The sequence below is a fragment of the Pithys albifrons genome, chromosome 1 (assembly GCF_047495875.1).
Source record: "Pithys albifrons albifrons isolate INPA30051 chromosome 1, PitAlb_v1, whole genome shotgun sequence".
In the NCBI taxonomy this organism is placed as follows: Eukaryota; Metazoa; Chordata; class Aves; order Passeriformes; family Thamnophilidae; genus Pithys; species Pithys albifrons.
The window spans coordinates 46787050-46812646 of NC_092458.1; the positions used below are offsets into that span (position 1 = coordinate 46787050).

General features: G+C 35.3%; 1 protein-coding gene across 6 annotated transcripts in view; it reads left to right on the forward strand.

Annotated features, from left to right (window-relative positions):
- DACH1 (dachshund family transcription factor 1) overlaps nt 1-25597 on the forward strand; it is a 363193-nt gene that overhangs the window by 314283 nt on the left and 23313 nt on the right. For 4 of the 6 annotated variants that reach the window (XM_071550144.1, XM_071550152.1, XM_071550169.1 and 1 more), the window contains 3 exons: nt 7134-7281; nt 11395-11538; nt 12011-12079. In XM_071550144.1, coding sequence (XP_071406245.1) covers nt 7134-7281; nt 11395-11538; nt 12011-12079 — 361 coding nt within the window. Of the gene's footprint in view, nt 1-7133; nt 7282-11394; nt 11539-12010; nt 12080-16007; nt 16075-25597 lie in introns of all 6 variants that reach the window. The other 2 variants (XM_071550161.1, XM_071550187.1) reach the window with 1 other exon arrangement.

A 25597-nucleotide genomic window follows, 5' to 3' on the forward strand; every position in this document is an offset into this window, starting at 1 on the left:
ATCCGATGAATGTTGCATCCCTTTCAGTAGAGGTCTGGTTTCAAAGGGGAGATGGAGCATTATGATCCCTCACTGTTCATTTGTTGTAGCTATGCTACCAGTGAAGCAGGTCTAACTTTCTCCAAAAGATCATCTGGCCTACAGTCTGCTCTGTGCCTTCAGCACTAAGGTGCTTTTGAAACAGAAAATAGCAGAAATCTAGGCAAAGTCTGGAAGCGGATTTTGTCAACCCTTCTTTTTTTCCCCCTGGTCATGTATGCTGAAAGTGAAGATTTGTCTTTTCACAGAAAGGGTTTATGTCTGCTTGTGAAATGCAAGTGTGCATTTTTGTTAGGTCATGGGTCTGGGGAGCATGCATGACATGCCACACATTGTGCCAGAGATTACCTGCATTTTAGGGATATGATGGTCACAGGAATACTTAAACAAGCAGCCTCTGGATACACCAATGTGCATGGACTTGATGGTGGATATCTCCATGATCCTCTTCTATGTATTCAGTTGTGTGAGTTGCAGCATCTGAAGTATCTGATTAATATAGACCTTTTGGGTATCCAGAAGAGGTTGTAGAGCCTGTCCTGGCTTAAAATAGAACAGGATTAGCGTACTGTGTGGAGCTCTAATTTTTGACCTTTCCAAGGATCCTGAACTTCTTCATCATGACAGTACTTTGGGGTATGTGAGCGAAAATTTCTAAATACTTTGTTATCTGAAAACAAATTGCTCTAATTCCTGCAGGTGCTGAAGAGCTCAGATGAACTTGTTGCCTGTGTTTCCATGGTAGAAGTCAGTAACCCTTTAAAATTTACAGCTGAACACAAGCGAGTCTGTTTTTCCATCTATGCTAAAGTTAAATGGATAGACCCTAATAACTAATTCCTAATTTTTGGCCAATCTTAGACAAGCCCATTTGCCATTGCTGTCATCAGGTGTTGCTAGTTAGGTTTATTTCCTTCTGTATGTCCTATATATGTTTTCCTTACTTTTCAATAAATATTTATTTAAATAAAAACAATGTTTAGTTATTTCTACATTTAAAGAGGAGATAATAAAAACATACAGTATCCAGAACAGCCAATGTTCTTGCTGGGGACTGCTGAAATGCAAGTCGTAAACAGTAGCAAAATAGAGTTAAACAAACACACACATAAAATAAAGGAATAAAACTGGGGACATACCTTCTTATATGGAGTTATATCTGCACATCTAAAAGGAAGAAAAAATAAAATTCCCCAGAGAACTTACATTAAGTGATATGTCTGTTTCTTCCCAATGTGTATTTGTTGATTTCTTCCAGATTAAATGCTGGAAGTCTATGTGCAGCTGCAGGGAGGATGAAGGGTGAGGGAAGGTGAGTCACAGCAAAATGCTGTGTGTGTGCTAGGGAGAAGGATAAAGATGTGTTAATGTAAGCTCACCTTTTTGAGTCATGGCCCAATTATGCCAAGTTATGTTAGAGCCATGGTCTTTCATGATACTGAGAAATTCTTGTGTGATAGTGGTGTTCTTTTAAACTTTTAGAGTTGGAATCTTTACTGTCCCTGAGAAATTTCCATAAATATCTAAGAGATGATACAGTTGCACCCTGATAGCTGTGTTGTATTGACACAGTTTTGTTGATAAATGTTTTAAAGAGATATCTGAAATAAATAGCAAGTATCTCATAGATATTAATGAAAGAAATGCATGAATGGTAAGTAAATTCTCCTATGAAAACAAAGACAGCTACTGGCTTTATTGCTCTGAGTCTTCTGCACTGTTACCATCTATAAGTAAATACTGAGAGAAATAGTGCAAACAGTGGATAAAGTAAAAAATCACTGCTTTACTTCGTGTTATATTGTCTTCTGTTCAAATTCAAAAGAATTATTTTGTTTTTCACTGTATTAATAGAAAAATGTCATTTATACTTCTGCCTTTACCTCTGATGAAGATATTCAATCTGAGATTCTACAAAATTGTCTTTCAGGAGTCCTCTATAGGGATATTCAAGCTATGTTGTCTTACTTAGCTTATGGTACTTTGTCACTAGTTGTTACAATCCACCCTAGAAGGAGAAGGTAACCCAGGTTCTTGTAAATAGATCATTTGGAGTGGATAAGAGTGAAATGACACTGAATAATCAGTGTTTCTACATATATGCATGTAGGGTTTATTTTAGAACAATTTTGTTGCAAAGAAAAACAGGTATGTAGCTGTTTTGGTTGATATTATCTATAGTAATATAGCAATATAAACGCATAAAAATAATACTTAAGAAAAAGTGTAAGAAAAAGAAAGAGAAAGGAGGGATAAAGAAAGATACATAGTCACTACCCGTTGGATCCAGTGATGAGACTTGGTAGTTGCAATTTTGATCTCTGTTGGTTGAAGTGATGATCGCAACCCTGTGGAAGGGACAGTCTTGATCTCTCGGCAGTGGGAGAATTCTACAAAACTCAAAGATTTGGGGAGTTACGTATGTTCTGATTTAGGTAGGAGCCTCCGTTTGGGCAGGGAGTTTTATAGTGGATGATGTAATACTGGGAGTCACAGGATACTTGTATTTGATAGTCTAAATCTTTACAGCTGCCTGTTCCATCAGTGCAGTTGGGTCTGTTGTGGTCCATTACGGCCCATCAACAGAGATGAATACTTTCAGCCTTCAGGCTACACAAGAACTGTGTCGGTGCTTCCCCAGAGGGGAGTTATCACAGATGAGTCATTTGTGTAAGGGCAAAGAAGCACTACCCTGCCTCAGAGGATTTGCCTGTGCTTAGTGCCCAACTTGTGGTCTGAGCTGTCAGGTGTGCACATCCTCAACACTTGGGTGGCCACTCTGCACACTGTTAGCAAAGTACCCTCCTGATTGTTTAAGCCATGGAGTTAACTAAAAAAGTTTATATTTTTTGCAAAGGCTTTCTCTAGTTAGTTTTAATGACGAGAGCATATAAATGCTATATATTTTCCTGACTCAAAGAGAAGCAATGTTATTTGAAAGTGTTTTCACTGTGAATAGTTAATATTGGAAAAAGAAGCCCTTGACCTACAACCCTCTGGAAGCTAGGAGGTTTGACTAGGAAAGTTTCACTGTGTGCATGTCATGTTCTTCTAGTTTTCCTTTTTCACTCTGTGTGGGCACTTGTTGGAAACAGGATGTGATCTTCTAGATAGACTGTCAGACTAATAGGTAAGGTCATTTTGATGTCACATATAAATCTGTAGCTAACATCATTTAATTAGATGCAACACACACCTAGATGCAGCTAGAAAGAGAAGGAGTTTCTAATACCTTCTCTTCCACCTCTCTCAAAATAGGCAACACATTATTTGCATAATTTAAAAATGTTGATGGGTAATACTGATGTTAAGACTGAGTTGAGGTTTGATATATGTTTAATTTCTATAGGATCATTAAAATGCCTTAACATGATGATGTTTTTGGATACATCAAAGAATGGATAGAAAGTCATATATCAACTTAACTTCATATTTGGGACATTTCTAAAACAAAATTGTGTAAAACCAAGTACAGTAAAGTAAACAAACCAAATCAGAATTATTTATAAATCTCCAGGGGAAAAAAAAAGTCTATTTTTGACATTACATTGAAAGAAAAATTATCAAGAGTGACACCAAGGAGAATGGCATGGCGTGCTTAAAGGACAGCTCCAGATAGAGTCATACTGTATTAAAGCCAAATCTGGAACCTGAGCGTGTTTGCTACAATTATCATTATCCAGCCTCCATAACATCTGACCTTCCCTAAAGGGAAATATTTTGGTTTTGTTAATGTCCTGTGTTGCACTGCATTTCCAATTGTCATTGGCAGCATATTGATTTAATATCAGGTTAGAGGATTAGCCATAACACATACAAGTTGGACATACTGTATTTTGTATAATCTTTTCCATCTGATCCACTGGGATAATTAATACAGTTTCATGCACCTCTGAAATTGCTATTTCAGTTTCAGAGGGCACTGATGATTTTTTAGATGCTCTGCTTTTTAGTTTTTCTCAGCCCCTTCTGCCTTGAATAAAGGGAGATATTGAATGTTTCCAGTATTTTTGCATTAGAGCTGTCATTGGCAGCAACAGCACTTTTGATATGCATCAGTTTGGCTCTAGCGCAGATTTTTTTTCACATTGGATGCCTACTGATGTATACTGATTTAACTTTTAAAAATGAAACTTAATTTTGTGTAGCTTATAAGTAGTCCCTAGAGGATCTTGGCTCCAAAAAGCTAATATTTTTCAGACATAATCAGCAGCAATAGGTAATGTGTTACCATTAGCTATGTTAGCAAGTATATAAAAAGGAAGGGCTGGGGGAGGAAGTGTGGTGCAGAAATTCAATAGAAAATGTAATATGCTTTTAGCAGCTTTGTGCTTTGCAGCAGTTCTTAATATAAAATTACACACATCAGTGTTACACTCTAGCGTTATTCTTCATGTTTATTCATAATGATTGTTTCATATTTAAAGAACACCAAAATATTGTGTTTTGTCAGCCAAGGACAATAATAGTTTAATAGTAATTTATTTTAAACTGCTACTGATAATACAACCAATCAACACATTAAGTGATGCCAACATTGGCATCTTGCTAAATAATCTCTAAGCTTTGCACTGAGAGTACATCTTTCAAAGATAAGTCAACAAGAGCAATCAGAGCAGAAAATTAGAATTTGGTATCTTAGAATTAAAATACAGCTAAACTAAAGTTTTAATTGGGGTGATCTAAAAGGGCACTTGATGTAATGATCTCTTTCATTTGTTACTAATTGTTTGTTCCTGATGAAGAAGAAACATATACATGAATGCAGTTGTATTGAGTAAAGATGGCAGTTGCTTTAGCAGTTTGATTTTATTGTTAAACACTATGGATTGTAAGAATTTGGGAGTAGGGTGTTTGCAGCTTTAAACTTACTAGACAATACAGTTTTCATCAATAAATATTTTTCATGTAATTCCACTTGGTCTGGTTTATTAATGATTTGGATGAATCACATGTTTCTGTAAGTGATGAATAGGAGGAGATTAAATCATTCTAGGGCATAAGCCAGAAGCAGGTATTGATAAACAACTTCAATTTCTTACTGTTTCAAATGTAGGAGAATATGATGGAGGAAAGGAACAAAATTCAAATGAAAATTAACTTCTACAAAATAGGTTGTAAAGGCTTTCCAAATATTTCAAATTGTATTTTGCTTAGCATATGTATGTGATCTTTATGTTTAGCTTTCTCTCTTTTTCTCTAGTAGTCATTCAGGTTTAACATTCAACACAAAATACCTTAGTGATTTATCTATTTTACAATAGCATTTGGCTCTTTGAAAGAAAACTGCTAAAAATTTAAACATATCTGGAAGGACATTTGTTGTGTTACCATTGTTACCGTATTTCCAAATGTGGTTCTTTACTTATGTAGCATATATCATTTTGGTGACCATCTGGATCTCGTAGTCAGAAGGTGTTGAGTTCTCTTAGCTTCTGTGAGCATTATTAGATTGAAGTGTAATAGAGCTGCAAAGCATTAAACTCTGTAAGACAACACTTGAGGCAACAATTTTGTTAAGGAGGAGGATGAGAAGTACTGAAAATAACAGGCTCTGAAAACAGAACTAAATGAGGAATTTGAAGGATACAAATTTTAAAGCAGTCACTGACACTGGGAAGACTAGTGTGATAGGTGTGCAGACTGAATCTCATGAAAAATACTTTTTCTGTTTCTCATCATGCTGGCTTTTTTTCCATTCTTTTTTTGTAGATACTAAAAAAAAAAGGTAGTGAAAAAACATGCAGCCCAGAATCCAGTTTAGGAAGTGTACCTGCGGGACGAGGAAGCTTATTTTTGAGTGGGGCGGGGCGGGGGGGGGAAGGAGTGTCGTGCTTTCTTGTCTGTAACACCCCAAGTCTTGAGTGTGAACCTTGTATTTGTTAGCTGAATGCTTCCCTAGCAGAGCCTTAGGGGAGTACTCTTCAGTCTCTCTTGTTGGCATTGTTTTGCTTTATATCAGTAATTAAATCTCTGTTGGGTCAAATTATCTCTATGGTTAAGTTATCAGGAGTTTTGCCTAGGATATAGGAGAGTTAGTTTCATATCCATGGAGGTTCATATATGCATATACATGCTTAATTATCTGCTCTATTATGGTAGCTTCAATAGGAGAGATGCAGGTGCAGGTCTAAAAGCTTGATGGCCAGGCTTCTGGAAAATCTGAAAGGATGTTTCCATGTTCATTTATTTCAATTCCATTTCTCCTTCTATTTCTATGCCCTGTCTCAGTGTCCTAACGGTCTGGGTGTTGTTATTATTGTTGTTGTTTTTATTATTAGTAGTAATAGTAGTAGTAGTATTACTGCTACTACTACTACTACACTGTTATCTCTGTCAGGATCATCCTATTTCTTTGCAAAAAGAGAAGTAACTGTGAAGTTGAAATTCTCAAGAGAACTTTAAAATAGCCTGAATTTATTATTTACTGGTATGGTAACAACAGAAAAAAAGGTAGAATTTATTTCAACCACATCTTGGGTCAAGAAATCGAAAGATGATTGTGCCTTGTTCTCTACTGTGAAATAATAATTACACAAGATCAGGGAATGGAATTTGAAACAGATATTTTCCTGCTCTGTGACTTTCCTTTGCTTAGCATCCCAATATACCTATCATCCTCGGAAACTATGAAATATAAAGATATTTGAAATTAATAATAATGAGCAGTGCTGAGGAGTAAAATCCCAAGACTTTAAAAGAGCTTTTCTTCCTTTGCTAATTTCCATTGGTTTCAGTTGGACTAGAGATTAAATTCTGTGTATGATGTGATTGTGGGACTGCCAAATCTTTTTCAATTTTCTTAAAAGGAATAGACTTAGCCCTGTGTGTTTTTCACATTAGTTATATGCACAGTCAAACATGAGTCTGCATTTTCTGGGAAAACTTGACTCATGGCTTTTTACAGATTTTTGTCCATCTGTTGAAATAATTTCACTTACAAATTGTTGTTGATTATTGAGAGTCTTTGATTCTGTGGCATAATTATTTTACTTCTAAAATCTCATATGACTATCAAGGAAAAAACCCTAGTAGTTAGCTATTATGTCAACTGTTTTAACATTGTTCAAATATCCAACTTTGTCTTTGAACAGGGTCTACTAAAGGTTGCTATAGACAATGCCAGAGCTCAAGAGAAACAAGTCCAACTGGAAAAGACAGAGCTGAAGATGGAGCTCTTCAGGGAACGAGAACTGAGGGAAACACTTGAAAAACAGTTGGCTGTGGAGCAGAAGAACAGAGGTATTTTAATTAAACAGACATAAACAATTAGTTACTTATTTTGGAAGGAATTTTTTTATCAAACACCTGTGTTTGATCAAAACTTTACCCCCCTTACATCATGGTCTATCTCAGCTGACTGCAGTGCAAGAAGTTTTATAACCTGCCTGATTTTATGTAGGATCTTCATGAGGCTTAGAGCAAGGACCTTCTTTTCCTCAGCATTTTTCTTGATTATTGCTTTTTAGACCAGTAATACAAAGGCAATTATAAATACCATAGGTGTTGTTACAGACTTTTACAGGTTGTGATCATTATGAAAAGGGATAGCTACTTAATACAAAGAAAATTTGTATCAAATTTAAGAAGCTACAAGTTTTTAGGAACTCTTATCTGTGTTCATATGTTGCATAATTAGGGAAACGGTATGTACTAAATATAAAGATAATAGTAATATATGAGCCCTTTGTATTGCATGGTAGATAAAATACATGTTTACTGTTTCTTGATAAAGCAGGAGCATTAGTGGGATTTCTAATGTTAACAACAGCCTACTTTACAGTGTATACATGTTAAAGATTTTTAAATAATTCCATTGATAGTAAATGTGAGACTGTTTACAGTAAGTTGCATTAACTTCTTGCATTCCAAGCATGTTCCCCTCTTTCTTCATGTGTTCATTTTTCTGTCTATGTCGTGTCTTACCCTGTAATAGTGTCTAATTACTTTGCAAGGGACAGGTAACCTCTGGGACTCACTTGCTGTTTAACTCAGGCCATAAGTCAGATGTGTATTTCTGCAGGGCTAGAATTCCAGCTGTCTTCTTGTCCAGTTTAGTTTACTGGGAACCACCTAAACAGAGAACTCCAAGAACAGCTGGATTCACAACCAATGTCATTATACCTTTAGCTAACATACTAGCAATAAGTATACAGTATAATCCTGTATAATGCCTAGACCCATTCAAGGGTAGGAGTATCACATTAATAATTACCCTTTTTAAACTTTGCTCAGCACAATTGTACTACTTACTTATACTTTCAAAGTAATTTGGTAAAAGAGCTTGTTTATTCATTGTATCCTTCTCACAACATCTCAGGTAGGTATTCTATTTCAGAGTTATGTAGTCACATGTACAATAGAAAAGGTTGTGCAGGAACCATCTGACCTTACTTGATTTTTGACATCCAAAAATCAAGCACCTCATTTACATTAATAAAAGTTCCCATTCTGGTCAATAAAGAAAGAGGTTGGTATATCCTATTCCCAGATAGGTAGGTGGGCTCAATTGCACTGTGAAAATTTGTTTCTCTTTATCTCCAGAGGGAATACAGTTGACTAGGCTATACTGGACACATGTTTTGAGCATCTAAAATTAAGCAAAGTGAATTTCACTCAAAGTTGTTTTTTCAGAAAAGAGCATAAGATAGTCCCTTGTTTTGTTCAGGGTACTGAAATAGTCAACAATATTATTTTCAGCATGCTGCATTACTTGCTTTTGTGTATGTATCCCTCTCATGATGATATTGCACTGGGAAAGGAGTCAGACCAAAGAGGAATTGATTTGAACAGTTATTGGTGGTATACAGCAAAGCAAAAATAATGAGGATGACTCTCTCTGCTAGTGGATAGTTGTAGAAAAGAAAGGTGGTAGATTATTCTTTAAAATGAACAGATCCAAGTAAGAGACAAAAAGTAAGCCCAGATTGTAATTATTGTGAGAATTTATTCTTCAACTGAAGGTAGAAAAATGCATGGGAGTCTTTACCTATTATTAGCTTTCCAGATAGCAAGTGTCATGTCTTAAAGCAAGTTTCATGTGTCTTAATGGAAGCATGAGCAAGATGGGAGAAGTGTACCATATCCCTAAAGTGAAGAGATACCACACGGAAATACTGAAATACACTTAAAAGCTACGGCATAGAAACACGAGCCACTCTTTCACATACAGGTCAAAACCCTTTACATTAATGGGATCTTCAGCATTAGGCAACCTCTCTATCTTTTGCTCATCGTGTTAACACAAGTCAAATATCATTTCCTTTAGTGACTACATCTGAATATTTTTGCCTTTTTTTGGAACATTAGATTCTCTACTGGCACCGTATGTTCTATAGAGCTGCTTTTTTACTGTACAATTTCTTTCCTTCTTTGTAAATATTCCAATTAGTGATTCCTAAGGCTGTAGGATGTGTCTCATCAAATGGTGAAAGTATAATAATAGGATAATATCTCTTCTGTGTGCAGCTACACAGTAAGAGCTTGCTAATTCTGGCTCTGACTGCTGTAGTCACATCTACAATGTGTCAGCCATGATGACATTTTAATTCAGAAAGCAACATATGTTTCCTTCTCATTTATTGCAATCACTTTCAAAGTACTTATAATGAAAACATTAAAACCACACAATGATTCAAAATGTATTTAGTTTAGCCTTTGTATAGATGCTAGATGTTCTTTGATGGTATAAGGTAATTAGTCTGTGAAGTAGTTGCTGTAGCACAAAATGAGAAAGAACCAAAATTCCAAAGTCTTGTATGTAAATTATGTAGTTATTCTGACTACAGGATGTGTGCTTATGTTAATTTTGTGCCTGAACAGTTCTGTATAGCAACACAAAATATCCAAGATGAACCAAAAGGTGGTTCTTAGCATATGAATTAAGGAGTAATAACAATGACAGTTCCCTTTAAAAGTTTCATTATTTGTATTTTATGAAATATAGTCACAGTCTAGTGTACATTGGGACTATGAACTGGTGGAAGTATATTTTTTTCAGTATTCATCCCTATACATGTACCAGAGGTTTCTCTGGAATGAGATAGAGGGCTAGATAGGTCTTGGCATGCAAACCTTGCATCACCTAGTGCCTGGGTTTGGCAGGGGTAATTCTTCTGTTGTGTATAAAGAATTCTTTAGTAAGTTGTTTTGTAGCTTATATTTTAGTTAGTGTCAAAATAACAGACTCTACAGAAAAGGAATATCAAGGAAGATCTTAGGGCAAATCAGCTTTTTACATGTGCATTCATGAAAACCCTAAATGTACTATGTAAGAAGGATTGGGGTGTGGTGGGAGATAATGATTCCCTCATAGGCTAACTGTTTTTTACAGAGTAGAAAAATTTATTCACATTGTCCTTTTTAGTCAGGAACGTAACCTGTGATACCTTCTTTTAATCAGGGGTCCTGCAAGTCTTGCTTTTTTGGTTGTAAGTCACTGGTAACATAGAAAAGAAAGTTGTGATGAAGTTCCATCTTGAATTTGCAATGCTGTTCCTTACAAAGTTTGAACTGAAGAAATATAAGGAGAATGTTTTTCCTAAATTAGAGCTTTCTATGCTTAATTTTAAAATACTACTTCCTTTGCTAATATTTTTTCCTCACATTTGACAAAGTACAGTAATATTTACTTGACTGGGGGATCTGGCACCACAAAGGATTTGACATGAGTTCTTCAGGGTTAGTTGGCTGATGGGAGAGGAGCCAACAGAAGGCAAGAAAAAATGAAAAGGAAAAAGGGAAATATGGAAAAAAAATAAATACAGGGAAGAAGCTTGGCACTGAAAGTCAGATGGCTTGCAGGAAGAAAAGCTTGGATGGGAATTAGATGTCTTGGGGCTTTCCCCAAGAAACAAGGACCTCAGCTGCCCAGGCACCCAAGCAATTGGATCCCCCTCTTATATGAAAGAAACTGCACATAGGCAAGAACTCCATTGTTGTGTCTATATTAACTGTGTTCTATGAGAGATAGAAATGAACTCAATTCCACTCAAAACCACCTCACCTCCAGAGACATAGGCTTATCTATGCCAGATTATTCAGAAAGAACATTTCATTGCTGGTACCAAGGTTTTCTGACTTGAACATTCACAGATTCTCTGCTGTTTATAAAAAAAAAAAAGGGCTACTGCTCAGCGTCACCTACATTTTTCAATGCTGTTGTGTAGAACAGTAACTCTTAGAATATCCCAGGGTGATTCCAGCAAATTACAAGTAATTTAAATTGGTATTCTGTAATTTATCAGTTTATATGAACTATCGCAGTTGTAGCATTTCTTGACACTCTTAGTAGATAATCATGCAGCCAAGTTTCAGATCCAAATCTGAGTACACTGATTTTATTTTCTTTTCCAGCAATAATTCAGAAAAGACTAAAGAAGGAAAAGAAGGCAAAGAGGAAATTGCAGGAAGCACTTGAATTTGAGACTAAACGACGAGAGCAAGCAGAACAAACACTGAAACAGGCAGCTTCAACAGATAGTCTCAGGGTCCTAAATGGTAAGAAGCTAGGTTTTGCCTCTGTGTCATTAACTTTCAATTTAAATGCTGAAAGAATCTTGTTATATTGAAATTTATAACATGATGGGAGGGTGAGAAAAAGGAAAATCTCTTTCCTTCCTAAAAATGTTGCCTCTCTGTTTATTCCTTTGTTGCTTTATATAGCATGTGCAAATAAATTCACTGGAAAGAGTGTTCAAACTAGGACAATTTAATATTATTAGCTTGAGAAGTCAATTTTATTTTTCTTCCTCTTTTTCTCCCCTCCCCTCAACCCCCCACTTGAAAAATCTATTGCTCATTAATCTTCCTAGTCTAACAAAAAATTGTCCTGGCCACCAGTCATTGTTCAACATTAAAAAAAGTGACAAAGGTTGATTGTATTGTAATTCAGTATTGGAGTAACAGGTTGTAAAAAGGGCTATAAGGATCAAATGAAATATGTGTCAGTCTTACCTTTCTATGTTTCTAGACTCTCTGACCCCAGAGATAGAAGCTGACCGCAGCGGGGGCAGAACAGATGCTGAAAGGACAATACAAGGTACGAATTTGCAAAAGGCTATAAATCTAGATCTTGCTATATGAGTTTTTCCTCAGCTTTAGACTGCTATTCAAGCATGTAGCCTACCATCTGGGCCACATCAAAACAAGTTCAAGCAAGGTCAAGTTCATCTTGCTTGTTTATAAGAGAGAATACATTCTGTGCTGATAGATTTTCTTTAAATTAATAGGTCATTTCTGTTTATACAGAGCAATTAAAGAAGAATAATTAATTTGAAGCAGTATTGGGGCTGAATCTCAGACGTACTGAATGCAGTTTTTGTGAATATGCATAGTTTGATTTGAGTTAACAATGTTTTTAAAGGTATAGTTGAAATATCTTGATCCTTTTAACTGTACAAATGGCTAAACCTAATGGGTACCATTCAATGCATGATGAGAATTTAATAGCTAATAGTCAGTGGCAGTTGCTGAAAGGTGTGTTTCCATAAGCTACTCTGAGCATTAACAATAAATAAGATGTTTATTCCCATCTTAGATTTTTCACTTACCACATCCCATTATTTACGTTTTATTAAAACAAATCTACTGAGTAAATTTATACATGAAATACTGAAGAGAGACATATTGCTTCCCCTGTGAATTTAAATGTATCTGTATATGTGGCAAACATCAAGATATTAGTAAAGAGCAAATTTTAAAGATAGTGTTTATGTTATAATGTTTATTCTTGTCAACAGGCTAAATCTACCTACTGAATAGTAAACAATAAAAATAGCAATTGTTTTCAATTGTAAATGAAGGTGAATTTTTCAGAGTCAAGCTTAAAATTATTAGCTCCAGTAATCACTTTCAATTGCCTTTATTTTGCATTTCGAAGTCAGTCATCCTAACTGTATCATTTGACATCTTCTGTGTGTTATATAATCACATTTTCTAACTTCTAAGGAGTTGTTACTGGTGTGCCACAAGGAGGCTGTAACAACAGAATAAAAATGTCAAGAAGCTTTTAATGGTTTGAGCATATAAACAGCTACAAAAGAGGCAATAAGTTCTTATGAAAGACAAACACATGTATGTAAACAAAGACAAATTTGTCTGCAAAGACCATAACATAGAAGTTGGAATATGCCAGATTAAATGTTGCCTGGGAAGTGGGAACATGTTAAGAGGTTTGTTTTTGCAGAATCCTGTCTCCCTTCCCATAAAACTTATATCTTATTCAAAGCACCATTTGACATAATTCATTTGGTAAGAATTCAGTCATTTTGTGATTTTGTTATAATCCAGACATTTCATTATTTTGTTTGGTGCTAAAACAGACTTCTAATTTCTTGGGAGGCTGTGCTACTACACCAATCACTGCAGTACTTGCACTCATTGCAAATATTAATTGTTTCATCATCAGAGCATTCCTGCAAGAAAGTGAAGTTTGGAGTATTCCAATTTGATAGCTGGGAAATAGAGTCAGAAATATTAAGATGGCATATTGCATAACTTTTGAGTACCTAATTCTTCAGGATAATTTGCATTGTTTGCAAATGTTTTCACTGTAGTCCAATCAGTGTTCTGTTGAATTCAGTTTTGCGTATAGGATGAGATACCAAGATGGATATTTATAATATGAACAATACATAATTTTGGAAGTATATATTCTAAAGGACTTAGCCCAAACTACAAAGGAACAGCACTTCAGCTTTTGAACAATGATTACACATTCTTTCCCAGCTATCCTGTGGCTACTGTTGCTAATTTCATATAATTTCATATTGCAATAAATGAAATCAAGGATTTACAGGAGAAATTCTCAGTAATGATGACTTTTCCTTGATTCATCTATCCAAAGTGGTGCACCTTAAAAACAAAACTCAAATCCACAGATGATTATTTAATTCAAGACTAGGCCATGATATATTTTGATTGTGATACGGAATCATATGGCAAAGGCAACCTTAATTCTGACATTTTCCATCTCTACTTTGCAGTCTTAACATATAACTAAAACACGGGGTTTTTAAGAAAAAGGAAAGAAGCAAGAAATAGAGTTGTCATAGCTTAATATATTCGGTTTAGTAGTCTTACAGCAATTTATAACCTTTAGATCTACCACAATATGTAACCCTGCAACACAAATGTAACTGTGGGAGCTTACTGTCATTGTAGATCAGCCATTAGAGAATGACAGGCTTCAGAATTTGTTCAAGAAACAGTTAATAGCAGATGAGTCATGCCAAGTGTCAGGACTCTGTGTTCACTTGAAATATTGGAAGGAGGATTTCATTTCACCATAAACTCTTTTTTCTGTGTCCCCCTTACTACGTACCCCTGTGTCTCTGTCCCAGTTCCCTGTAGTTTCTTCCTCCTCCCTCCAATCTCATCTTTTGTCAGTTGCTAATCTCAGTCTCTCCCTTGCTCTGCATCACATTGTGGTTCTTTTCTCCTAGCTTGACATTCTTCCAGCATTCTCTTCTGAACTCTGTTTCATGCCACCCTAATTATTTCTTTAATTACACAAGGTCTTTCTCTCTCAGAGTGATCTCCAGCCCCCTGGCTCTGCCTGACCCTTCCTCTTGTGTCCTCCTCTTGTCCAGTCATTTCGAGAGCTGCACTGACATTCCCTGTTACCAGTCTTCCTGCAAACCACATTTCCATGTTTAGTCTCTGCTTCCCCCATCTCTCTATCAAGCTCACGTTCCCTATTGCTTTCAGTTCATTTCTGTTGCTTCTTACGCATCTGCCTGGATATCAAGGAGGGAAGCACTGAGAGCATTCTGTTCTTATTTCAATACTTAGCATGGCAATTGTTGGCAGGAGTGAAAAGAAAGAATTTCTGTGAAAGATCTGCTTCATTCCTGAAGCACTGGGATATGGCATGCTCAGTACAGTTGGGGTCCTTTAGCTGCAAAACTTTACAAGAGCTTTATAATGGATGGAAATGTTTTCCAATACTTTCTTGGATTTTATTTGGGGCAACAAAGGCGATGTTCTTAAAATTACATAGAATTTCAATTATGTCCTTACATTCTACCTGTAAATGATATTTTGTGTACTCTAGTATGCACTATAGAAGAAATATATACAAATATATATTATGTCATTCCATGTATAATATATTCAATAATAAAGAATATAATGACATCTCTGGCATCTCTCAGGTTCTGGAAAAATACTTACTAGGGAAATTTCTTATTCCTCTTTCTTATTCCTCTCAAAAACTTATTTGTGTCTCAGTATCAAAGCATGCCTGGGGTAATAGTCCTTTTATCCACAATCATTTTTCAATTTACTGTATTGAGCATGTTATGCAGTTCTGTAACTAAGCAAACAAAGGTAGGAAAGCTTCAGTGCTCTGTAGGGAAAGGAAATAATTGAAATACAAAGTGTAATTTCAGGATTTAAAAAAAATATTTTGCAAGAAAATCATAATGAAAACAAAAGATTTTGGCTACTATTTATTATAAGTAAATGGATACTTGTCAACTTGAAGTTATATTTAATGTTGCTAATTTTAAGTATGACTTTTGAGAGTAAGGAATAGAACTAATTTAGGCGTAGGAGATAATTGCATTTGTCAATAAGGGGATATGTTCTGTTCTATTTTTTATCGTGTAGCACTCATTTAGATTCACTTTTAGTTCATGTAAAGTCTTTTGTAAAATGGAAGCAATAATAAATAGAAATTTGAATATAAGAGTGTAGAAGGAAGCAATACAGGATATTTTAGCGTTGGGTTTGAGTATTTTAAATACTGAGTAGATAACCGTTTGGTGGAATATCTGAAAATGTTAACAAATAATCATAATAAATAATTTAATTCTTGGTCTCAGATATACTTACATATTTTTTTAGAGATACAAACAGATACTAAGTTATTAGGAACTGGTGTAGACGCTGGTTTTAAATGTTTTCTTTGCTTCTGTTTAAAATAATAATAAAGCAGATTATCCTCTTCTCCATACATATTGTAGGTTCACTAGATGCCTATGCCTAGCTCCCAATCCGGTTTCCCAAGACCCCCTCATCCCACACAAAAAGGTACCATACAAAGATGTTTAACTTTTATATGCTGTTTTGTTACCCATACTCTTACTAAGCACTAGAACAATGACATTTGCTATTACTTTTACTTTCTTATTTCCATTGATTTTTTCCTTCCCCATTTGTTTGCTTACCATGTGTTTGCCTACATACATTATTATATTTTCTTTTCCTCTATAAATCCAACATTTCCAGTTTTCTGTCTCTGAGTAGGTTCCCTCCCAATGCCTGTACATTCACCTTCATTCCACTGAAACATCCCTCCCTTTGCCCATTCTCTACAATCCTCTAAAAATGTTCTGGTTCTGCACAGTCTTCCCCATTGACCATTCTTTTCTTGTGGTGTCCCTGTTATGTCTTCCTTTTCCCAAATTTCTCACAAATGGTTTTGTCCTTTTGTCCCAAAGCTGTCCTGATAAGAACAGGAAGCTTAATCACTTTTTTCACTTTCTCATGCTGCTATTTTGTTTGTCTTTTCCATTTATTTCCTGTTTGCTAGCAATTGGCTCAGCTTGTACCTTTTCTATTTTCTCCCGATTAATTTGCAGCTTCTACATGCCATCATTCCAGCTGCTTCTGAAATCAGCTCCATCATTTTCTCTTCAGTCTTCTCATCATATTCATTCCCATGAATTTTCAGGCCTATCTTTTTTTTTCCTCAGATGTCTGTTTGTTTTGAAACAGACCCTTTGCATTTGGCCTGTCCTCAAAGTTTTCCCGTCCTACACTTTCAATCATTTTGTTCCTTAACTATGTATTCTCCTCTAGTACAAATTTTATTCTCTTTATTCATCAGTTAAAATTTCATACTTTGGTTCCTTATTCTACTGCAAATATTATTTTTCCTTCTAGCACATTAGCAGCCTTTCTTCAGCTCTGTCTGTTATCTTACTCTCCCTGTACCTTAGAAAAATGAACTTATGTTTTCCAAGGTCTTTTGCACCAACTTCTTGCCTTTTTTTGGATCTCGACCTCTTCTGTAGGCTCGTATGAACAATACAGTTAACTGTAATGCTAAATGGCTCCAGACTAAGCTTTCCTGATGTAAGAAAAGGACCCACTCAGCTGCCATGCACACAAAACCTTCCAGGGCCATCTGTCTTTTTTCCTTCCAGAAAGGACAATGCAGGACATAGAGATGTTGACAGATGAAGGAATATAGAAATAAAGCAGTAACAACTCAGCTCACTGACTACATAGTCCTGTATGAAGTTCCCTGTGAGGCTTTTGAAGGCTACTGAGGAAGAGTGAGAAAGAAATTATGATTTAACTTTGCCCATAGCAAGAACTTAGTGTGTGCATTTTGCTGTCTAAGTGTTAAGGGAAAGCTGCCCTGCAGCTGCCCTCCACATTAATAAAAATTACTTAGATACAGCTCCAGTCATTTGTCTGGAAACCTAACCTAAATTGTTTTCTGCATTGGTTTGAAACTTGTGTAATCTATTTTCCAACAAGCAAAATCTTGTGTAATAATCTCAGCGAATGATAGCACTTGATTCTTTCTTGCTATATTTGTGTTTAAAAGATACCTATCTGAAGGACTTCCATCTTGAAAAGGAACTTTTGGCAGTTCTGTGCAGCTTATTCACACAGTTCCATTTGCGCTGTATAAATCTCGGACAAAAGTGTGTAGAAATATGTGACAATATTTTTTATGAGATCAAAAACTTTATTGGAAAAGGCTGTTATCAAGGCTGTGAAGTCAAGCATTCCAAAATTAGGAAATGTTAGAATTAAGGCTGTCTTCCGCACTTTTGTTGCACTGTCTTTGTGTATGTGCCATGATATAATCTTTAATTACATTATTAGATACTGTATTTTTCACAGCACCCTGTCTCATTCAGTGCAGAGGACAAGGCTGTAGTTGAATAAATGGATATCTATCCAATATTTTCTTCATCTTCAGTGCTCAATGTGTGTTCTCATGCTTTGTGTATTACCTCATTTATATATAATACTTCCATCATTAGATATCATGCTTTATAGAAGAGATGTGAATGATTATCTCAATTTCTTTCTTAATAATATTAAATCTTAATTTTGGCATTTCTGAACAGCTGAGTGTTTTCACTGATGTCCTAAATAACCATTTCCTAGGGTTTTCTTCTTAACACAAGTAAATTACAAAGTCAGAAGTTTCACCGTGAGACAACATCTGAAAACCATATGGGATAAGTCTTTTGATTCACAGGGATAAAACTGACCAAGTGACTGATAAACTGTAATACCTTTTTATGAGTAGTGTGGTGTAAGGAATGATATTTTGCTATATTTGTTGAGATAAATAAAGGCAATATTGGGATACATTTCATGATCTTGGAAACAGAATCTTCTTTTCATTTTCCCTGCAATCTGCATCACCTATTATTCTTGGTTTTCCCTCATCTCTGGGCTTTGTATCAGTCTCTTTATCAATTTCCAAATTTTACAATCTTTTTTTTGCCCCTTTTTTTTTCTAACCCTTCAATGCAAGTTTCTTTTTATAGCCTCTAATTTTGACTTCTTATGCCTAATATCCTTGTTAATCAAGATCCAGATGTCTCCAGATATTGACTCGTAATATTCTTTCTGTATGATTCGTATGCATTCTTTTTGAGATTTCTAAGACATTTCAGGTGACTTTATTTGAATTTCTTGCCCTATCTGTGTTCTGTCCCATTTCTTTCCTTCTATTCTCAACCACTGGATTCTGTTCTTGTCTATTAATACAAATCACTCAGTCCCCCACCTTCAGTCTCAGTTACTGTCAGCCAACTGTTTCTTATTATGTATTCTGTTTCACAGTGTCTTCCAGTGCCCTGGTTTCTGTGTTTCTGTGTGTTTAACCAGTCTCAGTCACTCCTCTAGTCACATTTTGTGTCCTTATTTCCAATTCTAATTGCATCAGACTTTTTGTCCTAATTTCTGTAAATCTAGAGTGTTTTTATGAGTTCGTGTTTGTAGACTTAGAGAATATTACTGTTGGCTGCTAATCATAGACAGGATACATTTTCCAGTGCAAGACTACTCTCAAATTAACTAATGATTTTTTAAAAATAGTTTTCAATATCCTCCAATGACAGAACATCTATTTCTTTTCTGAGGACATCAGTTCTTTTTACAGTACATTTAACTAAAGTGTCTTTTCTTTAGTCTTTTCTTCATTTATTTTGCTCATGATATTGACTGTGATGACCAGCATCAAGACCATTTCCTTTATCCATTATCCTTCTGTAGACTCCCTTCAATAATTGCATCTTTCTCAAAGAGCTTCTATCTCCTATCTTTGCATTTCTGTCTGTTCCTTTCCACGTTCCCCTTAATCAAAAGCAATTCCATTTGCACCCATAGCTGCCTAAAGATGAGCTCATCCATCTGTATGATGCCATGTAAACCGATGGCCATATATTCTCTAAAGTATTAATTGATTAAAGCCAAGAAAAGCACCTGATTTGTTATACATTTTACCAAGGTTTTTCTTGTCTCCTCATTAAAACTCTTGGAACTGCTAAATCTCTCTCTATATATTTATCAACTAGTAAATTCTGATTTTTATTCAATTGGTACTTTATCATGTTATTCCATTTTTATGACTGCTTAGTAAATACTATGGATTTGTTGTTGTTATTGCATGGGACTTTTATCAGAAAGATGCTTGGGTTAAGTGTAGAGCTGGGATTCTCAAATGGATATGTTAGGTCATTTGCAGAATTAAAATACATTTTCACTTTTCCATGTGATGTTCCTTCTCTGTCAACTCATTTCAACACTGTTTTCAGTTTCCTCTGCTTGTTGCTTTCTCATTTTCCTTTACCTCCATCTCACCTCCCCCCCTGTCAAATAGTACTTCTGAATATCTCAAATATTTCTTAATATGCCACTTCTTTGACCTGTGAGGCAATGTGTGTGTGTGTCTGATCCAGAGCCATGTGGCTGCTGGTTGACCAGGTGGCTGACTAGGAGGTACATGCATTCTGAGGGATCAGTGACAAGCCAGGAGATACGCGTTTTCTGCTGGACATCTTGTTGCTGCCTCTTGGCAGCTGGGCAAATCAAACAGTACATAATGCTTCTCAGCAGCTGATGGGCCAAACAAATGGTTTTTCGAGCTGCAAGAGACCCACGGCCCACCTGTTGTGGAGGCCTGCTTTAAAGGTTGAACATTTCAGCAGGGAAAAGAAGTCAGGAGCTGGAAACAAAGCTGTCAGAAGCCTGGAAGGCAAAGGGATTTTTTTTTCTAGATATGTTGAATAACTGCCCAAGGAAACATCTGCTACTTAGCTAGGCCGTTTATGGAAACAAACAGCTGACTATTCTAGATCCACAGAAATTTTAAAAGGTTCCGTGAAGCAGCAATGACAAAACAATGGACTGACTCTTTTGGACATGAGAATTTCTGTGATTTTTAGGCCACTTAGCATGTTATTCCATTAGACCAGATTTTAAAAAAACTCAAACAAACAAACCTAAGAACATAATAATTTCCATTTAATTTTTTAATAAAAATAATTTTTCAGCTTAGAAGTCTAAATAAACAGTAAGGAGGTCTGCCTATGTGAAATACCATGTCTTGTGAGAATGTGACTTTCAGCAATCTGACAGATAGGTTTTGCATTTTTCCTTTTACCTGTCTGATTATCAGGTTTCTTAAGTTTTCCATTCCTAAGGTTTCTAAAGGTCAGTAAGACAACTGGTTTCAGTCTTTACAGTTTTGGATAACTGCAGACATAAAACAGGACTGCCCCTGTAGTAGACTGCTCTCCTTATGGGTTATTCTAGCACCTCTGGGTAAGAGGTACCAGAAACACATGGAAAAGACAACAGAATGGAGCAAAGCCATTTTAGCGACCCACTGGGGAGTGATATCTGCGTTTTCTGTTATTGATCCTTCTCTGCATGTCAGAGTTTGTAAAAAAATTGATGCAGTGGTGAAAACATATGCACAATATACACTGTTCAATTTTAGAAGCTGAAGAGTAGTGTGTTTTCTGCATTACTCTTTTGTCTTTCTTATGTTCAAAAGAAAATTTATCTTCAAATCTGGTAGTGGTCTTAAAGGGGTGAAACTGTTAGAAGTTTAGTGTCTAACCTTCAGTCACATTTAGTGGAGCTGCTTTACTAACTCCCTTTGGTTAGGTTACCCAAAACTATTTTATTTTTCTTCAGTCTTCGTAAAATATTTGCTGGTTAAACACTGTTCCTATTTGCAGTAACACTTAATGCTTCATTTTCCTTCTGATTAGTGCCGTAAACTTCAGCTGCTTTTTGACTGCAATGTGTAACCCCTTGTATTAATGTCAGGGTCATGCACTTATTATTCATGTGTACAGTGCTATGCACTTCAATGAAATTATATACATAATAATAAATAATAACATTAATCTGTGTGCACCACCTTGAATTTCATTACTGTTGCAGAAGATATATCTTTGAAAATAGGTTCTCTATTTTTTATACATTTTAGAAAGAGCTTGGCTCTCCCTCAGTACACTAATTTAAATATTTTATTTTATTTCTCCTAGCAAGAATAAACCTTACTAGTTTACCAGATCACAGGTTTTAAAGACATCTTTTTTATTGATTTTTTGGCTTCACAGTCTATCCAATATAGTTCATCTTTTAAACCTAGACACTAGGGTAGACTTTTATAACATATCATGCTAGTTTGTCTTTCTTCCACTGTTGAAATTGGAATACTTAATGAGGAAACAGATGTTAAAGATTTATGTTGCTTTGTATTTCAGTGACCATAGGTAAATATTGAAATTAACTTACAATTCATGGAAACCAAATAGCAATACATATGTTCCCTATCCCCCTGCCCAGAAGTCGGCCCTTTGTCAGGTTTTCAACCCAAGCCAATCAATTAGAGACTACATTGATTAACTTAAATAGAAGGTGGTATTGACTGCAGGCAGTAGCCTGTAAATAGACAATTGTTTTGCAGTGTTCATAGGTCATTGTTAGCTCCACCTTTAAACTTCAAGGTACATAATCCTGTTATCTACCATCCAAAACCTAAAGGAAGGGCAGAATTAATATACAGTTACATATATGTTACAAAGTACTTTTATAGAGCCCTTTTATTCAACACTTATACATACTCTTAGATAAAATTGTTCACATTTCATCTGAAATTGCTATCTATTGCAATTTACGTCTCCTTTTATAGCTATATATATATGAAGCTGCTGAAAATCAAATATGTTCCTGACTTTTCTACTGAGATAAATGATTAATCAATCAGACTTTCTACCAACATGGTACTTTAGTTCACTTTTAAGGGAACTATGTGTAAAATTAACGAGTAACCATGAACAGAGTTAAGTGGGAAAATTCAGGACAATAAGAATATTAAAAAAACCCACATTGCAGTCTGAAGAGGCTATTAAGGGTTTATATAGAATTGTTTCAACTTTCATTTTCATTCATCCTACATGTTCATATTGTTCAAACAGGGAAGGATAGGATGGATGAATTCTTACCTAACAGACTTCTGAGGTCACCCCAGTTGTCTTGCTACATGGGAAGGATGGACACTACAAGCCACCATCCTACGTATTTTTTTTCCCATAAGTACTCTGTTCTCTTCTTCTTCCTCAGAATGTAGATGAAACTGTATCAGGCAGGTAAAACACATATTTCTAACATAATCTCTCATTGGCTGAAAAACAAATAACTTTTTCACTTCCAGAGAAAGAACTAAAAGACTTGTTTTTTTTTAAACCAGGATTAAAAATTGATTAAAACAACATCACTTCAGTAAAATGGTGTTTCTATAGCCTGTCATGAAAAATATATAAATAAGGCAGATTTCTAGTTCATTCACAGTTGAAGTATAATCCTGAGCATCCATGGGTTGTTTGAGGAGCTAAATCTGCTGCTGTCTGTAAGCTGTTACCAGTTTGCCTCTAAAGTGTGTAGAGAACTCTCCCTTTTTCTATTTTTTTCCCCCTCAGCCACATTTACTATGTATTAGACAAATATTGGAAAGTGGCATCATGCCATGTTAAGATGGGTCATAAAGAACATTGTTTCTTGGCATTTGTTTCCAACTACTGTAAAGACTAAAAAATTTCCTGATGTTTCGGCATCATACCCATATAAAGAAATTTCATCTGTCAATATTAGTATTTAATTCTTCTATTAAGTCATTAAGAATTCACCATCAAAATTTGTTAAAATATTTATTGGTTTGAGATTTTTCTAATGGATTATCTTCCCTTGTGACTTGTTTGAAGCATTGGAGAGAAAACTTTTGTATCAAAATAACAGTAATAATTTTCAGTCCTGCTAAAAGTACTGTGCTTTGGAGAACTACTAATGCAAACTAGTATCTGGTAAGTTGCTTTTTCCTTTAGCCCACATAGGAAGAAAACTATTAGACAGGGAGATCCATGTCTCCTTCCTGAAAGGTGTTACAGCCTGGGTAGGTAAAAAGAAGCATCGAATCCAAATTAGACTTCAAATTTTGAATTTCAAGTTCAATCAAACAAACTATTAGGTATGAACTGTTGCCATCCTGTTCATTGGCCCTTTTTAACTGCCAGCCACAACCTGCATCAAAGAAGAAAAAAATTCTGAGCAAGTGTTGTAAGCTAATGTATCAAGTAAGCTCATAATCAATTTACCATCTCTTCCCTCCATGTTAGAAACTCTGAAATGAGGTTTTTAGAGGGTAGTTAAGATATTCTTATATTAAAATTAATTCTTAAACTATTTAAAAATGATTTTGATGTTCACAAGTAGATGAATGGTGCCATTTGATATGCTCCAGTGCATCTGAGACATCCGCATGGGGTTAGTTGTGCCTCCAGAAGATCCAGGCCTTTCTGGAGCAGCAGCTGGAAGCCATGCAGGATATGGAAGGCTGACTCAAAGCATGCTAGTTGTTGAATCAATACCATTTTTGCTCATTTAGAACATCCTTGAACATACTGCATTCTGTACTTGGGTTATATTAAATGGAAGTTGGTAGCTTATTATATGTTTTGAATAAAAATATATTTATTGCTATACTAATTCTAGAGGGAAGGCCTATGCCACTCTTCTCGTGCTGTTTTTACACACAAACATTCATGAGGTCATTTTTCTAGATCTCGCTCTCCTGTTGCCTGTGGAATAGAGTGTATTTTACATAGCATTTAACTGAGATAGGAAAAATAAGATATGGAGAAAAAGGGGTTGGATTTTTTTTCGGTTTTTGTTTGTGTTTTGCTTTTTTTTAATTATTATTTTTAAAGAAGCTCAAACTCACGGATGTTCAAAAAGATCTCATAATATTTACCATGTGTGACTCAATAGCAGCCCTTGGGTCAAATAGAAACATGGTCCTTGATATGCCAGCCCAGGACTTTATTAATATATTTTAGCATATTCTAGAACTTTCTGTATTCTTTGAAACATGCTTGACTTCTATATTTACATTCTATATTAATATCTTTTCAGAGCTACCTCTTTTTTTCTTCTTTAAAATGAATAATTAGGTTTTTCTATGAAGCTTGCAAGAGTAATCATATAAAGAAATAGCTACAGAAGCAAAGTTGTCTTCAGCATATATTCAACGGCATTTGTTTATTTAGAGTATATAATTCTTTTCAAGTGCTAGTGTAAATATGTATATCAAAGTAGAACAAAATCAGGCTTCAAGCTGAAGGAAACCATGTTTGTGCATAATAGTTCTAAAAAACTGTTTAAGGACAGGTTTTTCAAGAGAAAACAATTTTATAATTCTCAAAAAACTTAGCTAGTCCAAAATTAGTTTTTTTAAATTGTGATTATTTATTTTCAGAGGATACTTAGTCTATTATAATGTTTCTTCATGGATGTAAGTTTTAGTAAACAGATATGTATTTATTTATTTATGTTACTGATTCTAATTTACAACCTTGTAGTCTGTCTCAGATAAATTGTTTTGAGCAATTCCAGGAGTAACTGGAAAGCTAGTAGAAATATTATTGCTGTAATATCTGAACAACTTTGCAATCTTTAATGGATTTAATCCTCACATCAGAAAATACTCCTGTGATGGAGAACAGAGCAATTATCTTTATTTCATAGAGGGGCTAAGGAGCTTGATCATGGATATATTGGAAATCTTTGGTAGATCAGAGACTGAACCTAAATCTTGCAAGAGCTAAAATTTTTATTCTGCCCTTTATGTTTTGCCCTCCCTTTTATGTGTTCCATCATGCTTTCTCATTGTACAGACATATGGAAAACTAGATGGAATTTACCAACTTGAATATTGGTAATAGGATTTATGTCCCAAAACTCCATGCTAACAGAATACATGTAGCACATCATCTGTGCTTGCTTTGCACTTGCTCAGACTGATGGCTAACCTCTGAATATCAGGGTAATGTCAAAGCGCACCTGTTCTGAGTCTTTTAAAGTCTTTTCTTTGTTAGGGAAAGCTTTGCAACTACAACATATGCTGCCTAGCATTATTTGATTATTATTTGATTTGATATGATTACCTCTCACATATGAAGTTGACCCTGTGTGTTCAGTTTTTTTAAAAAACTGAACACACATAAAT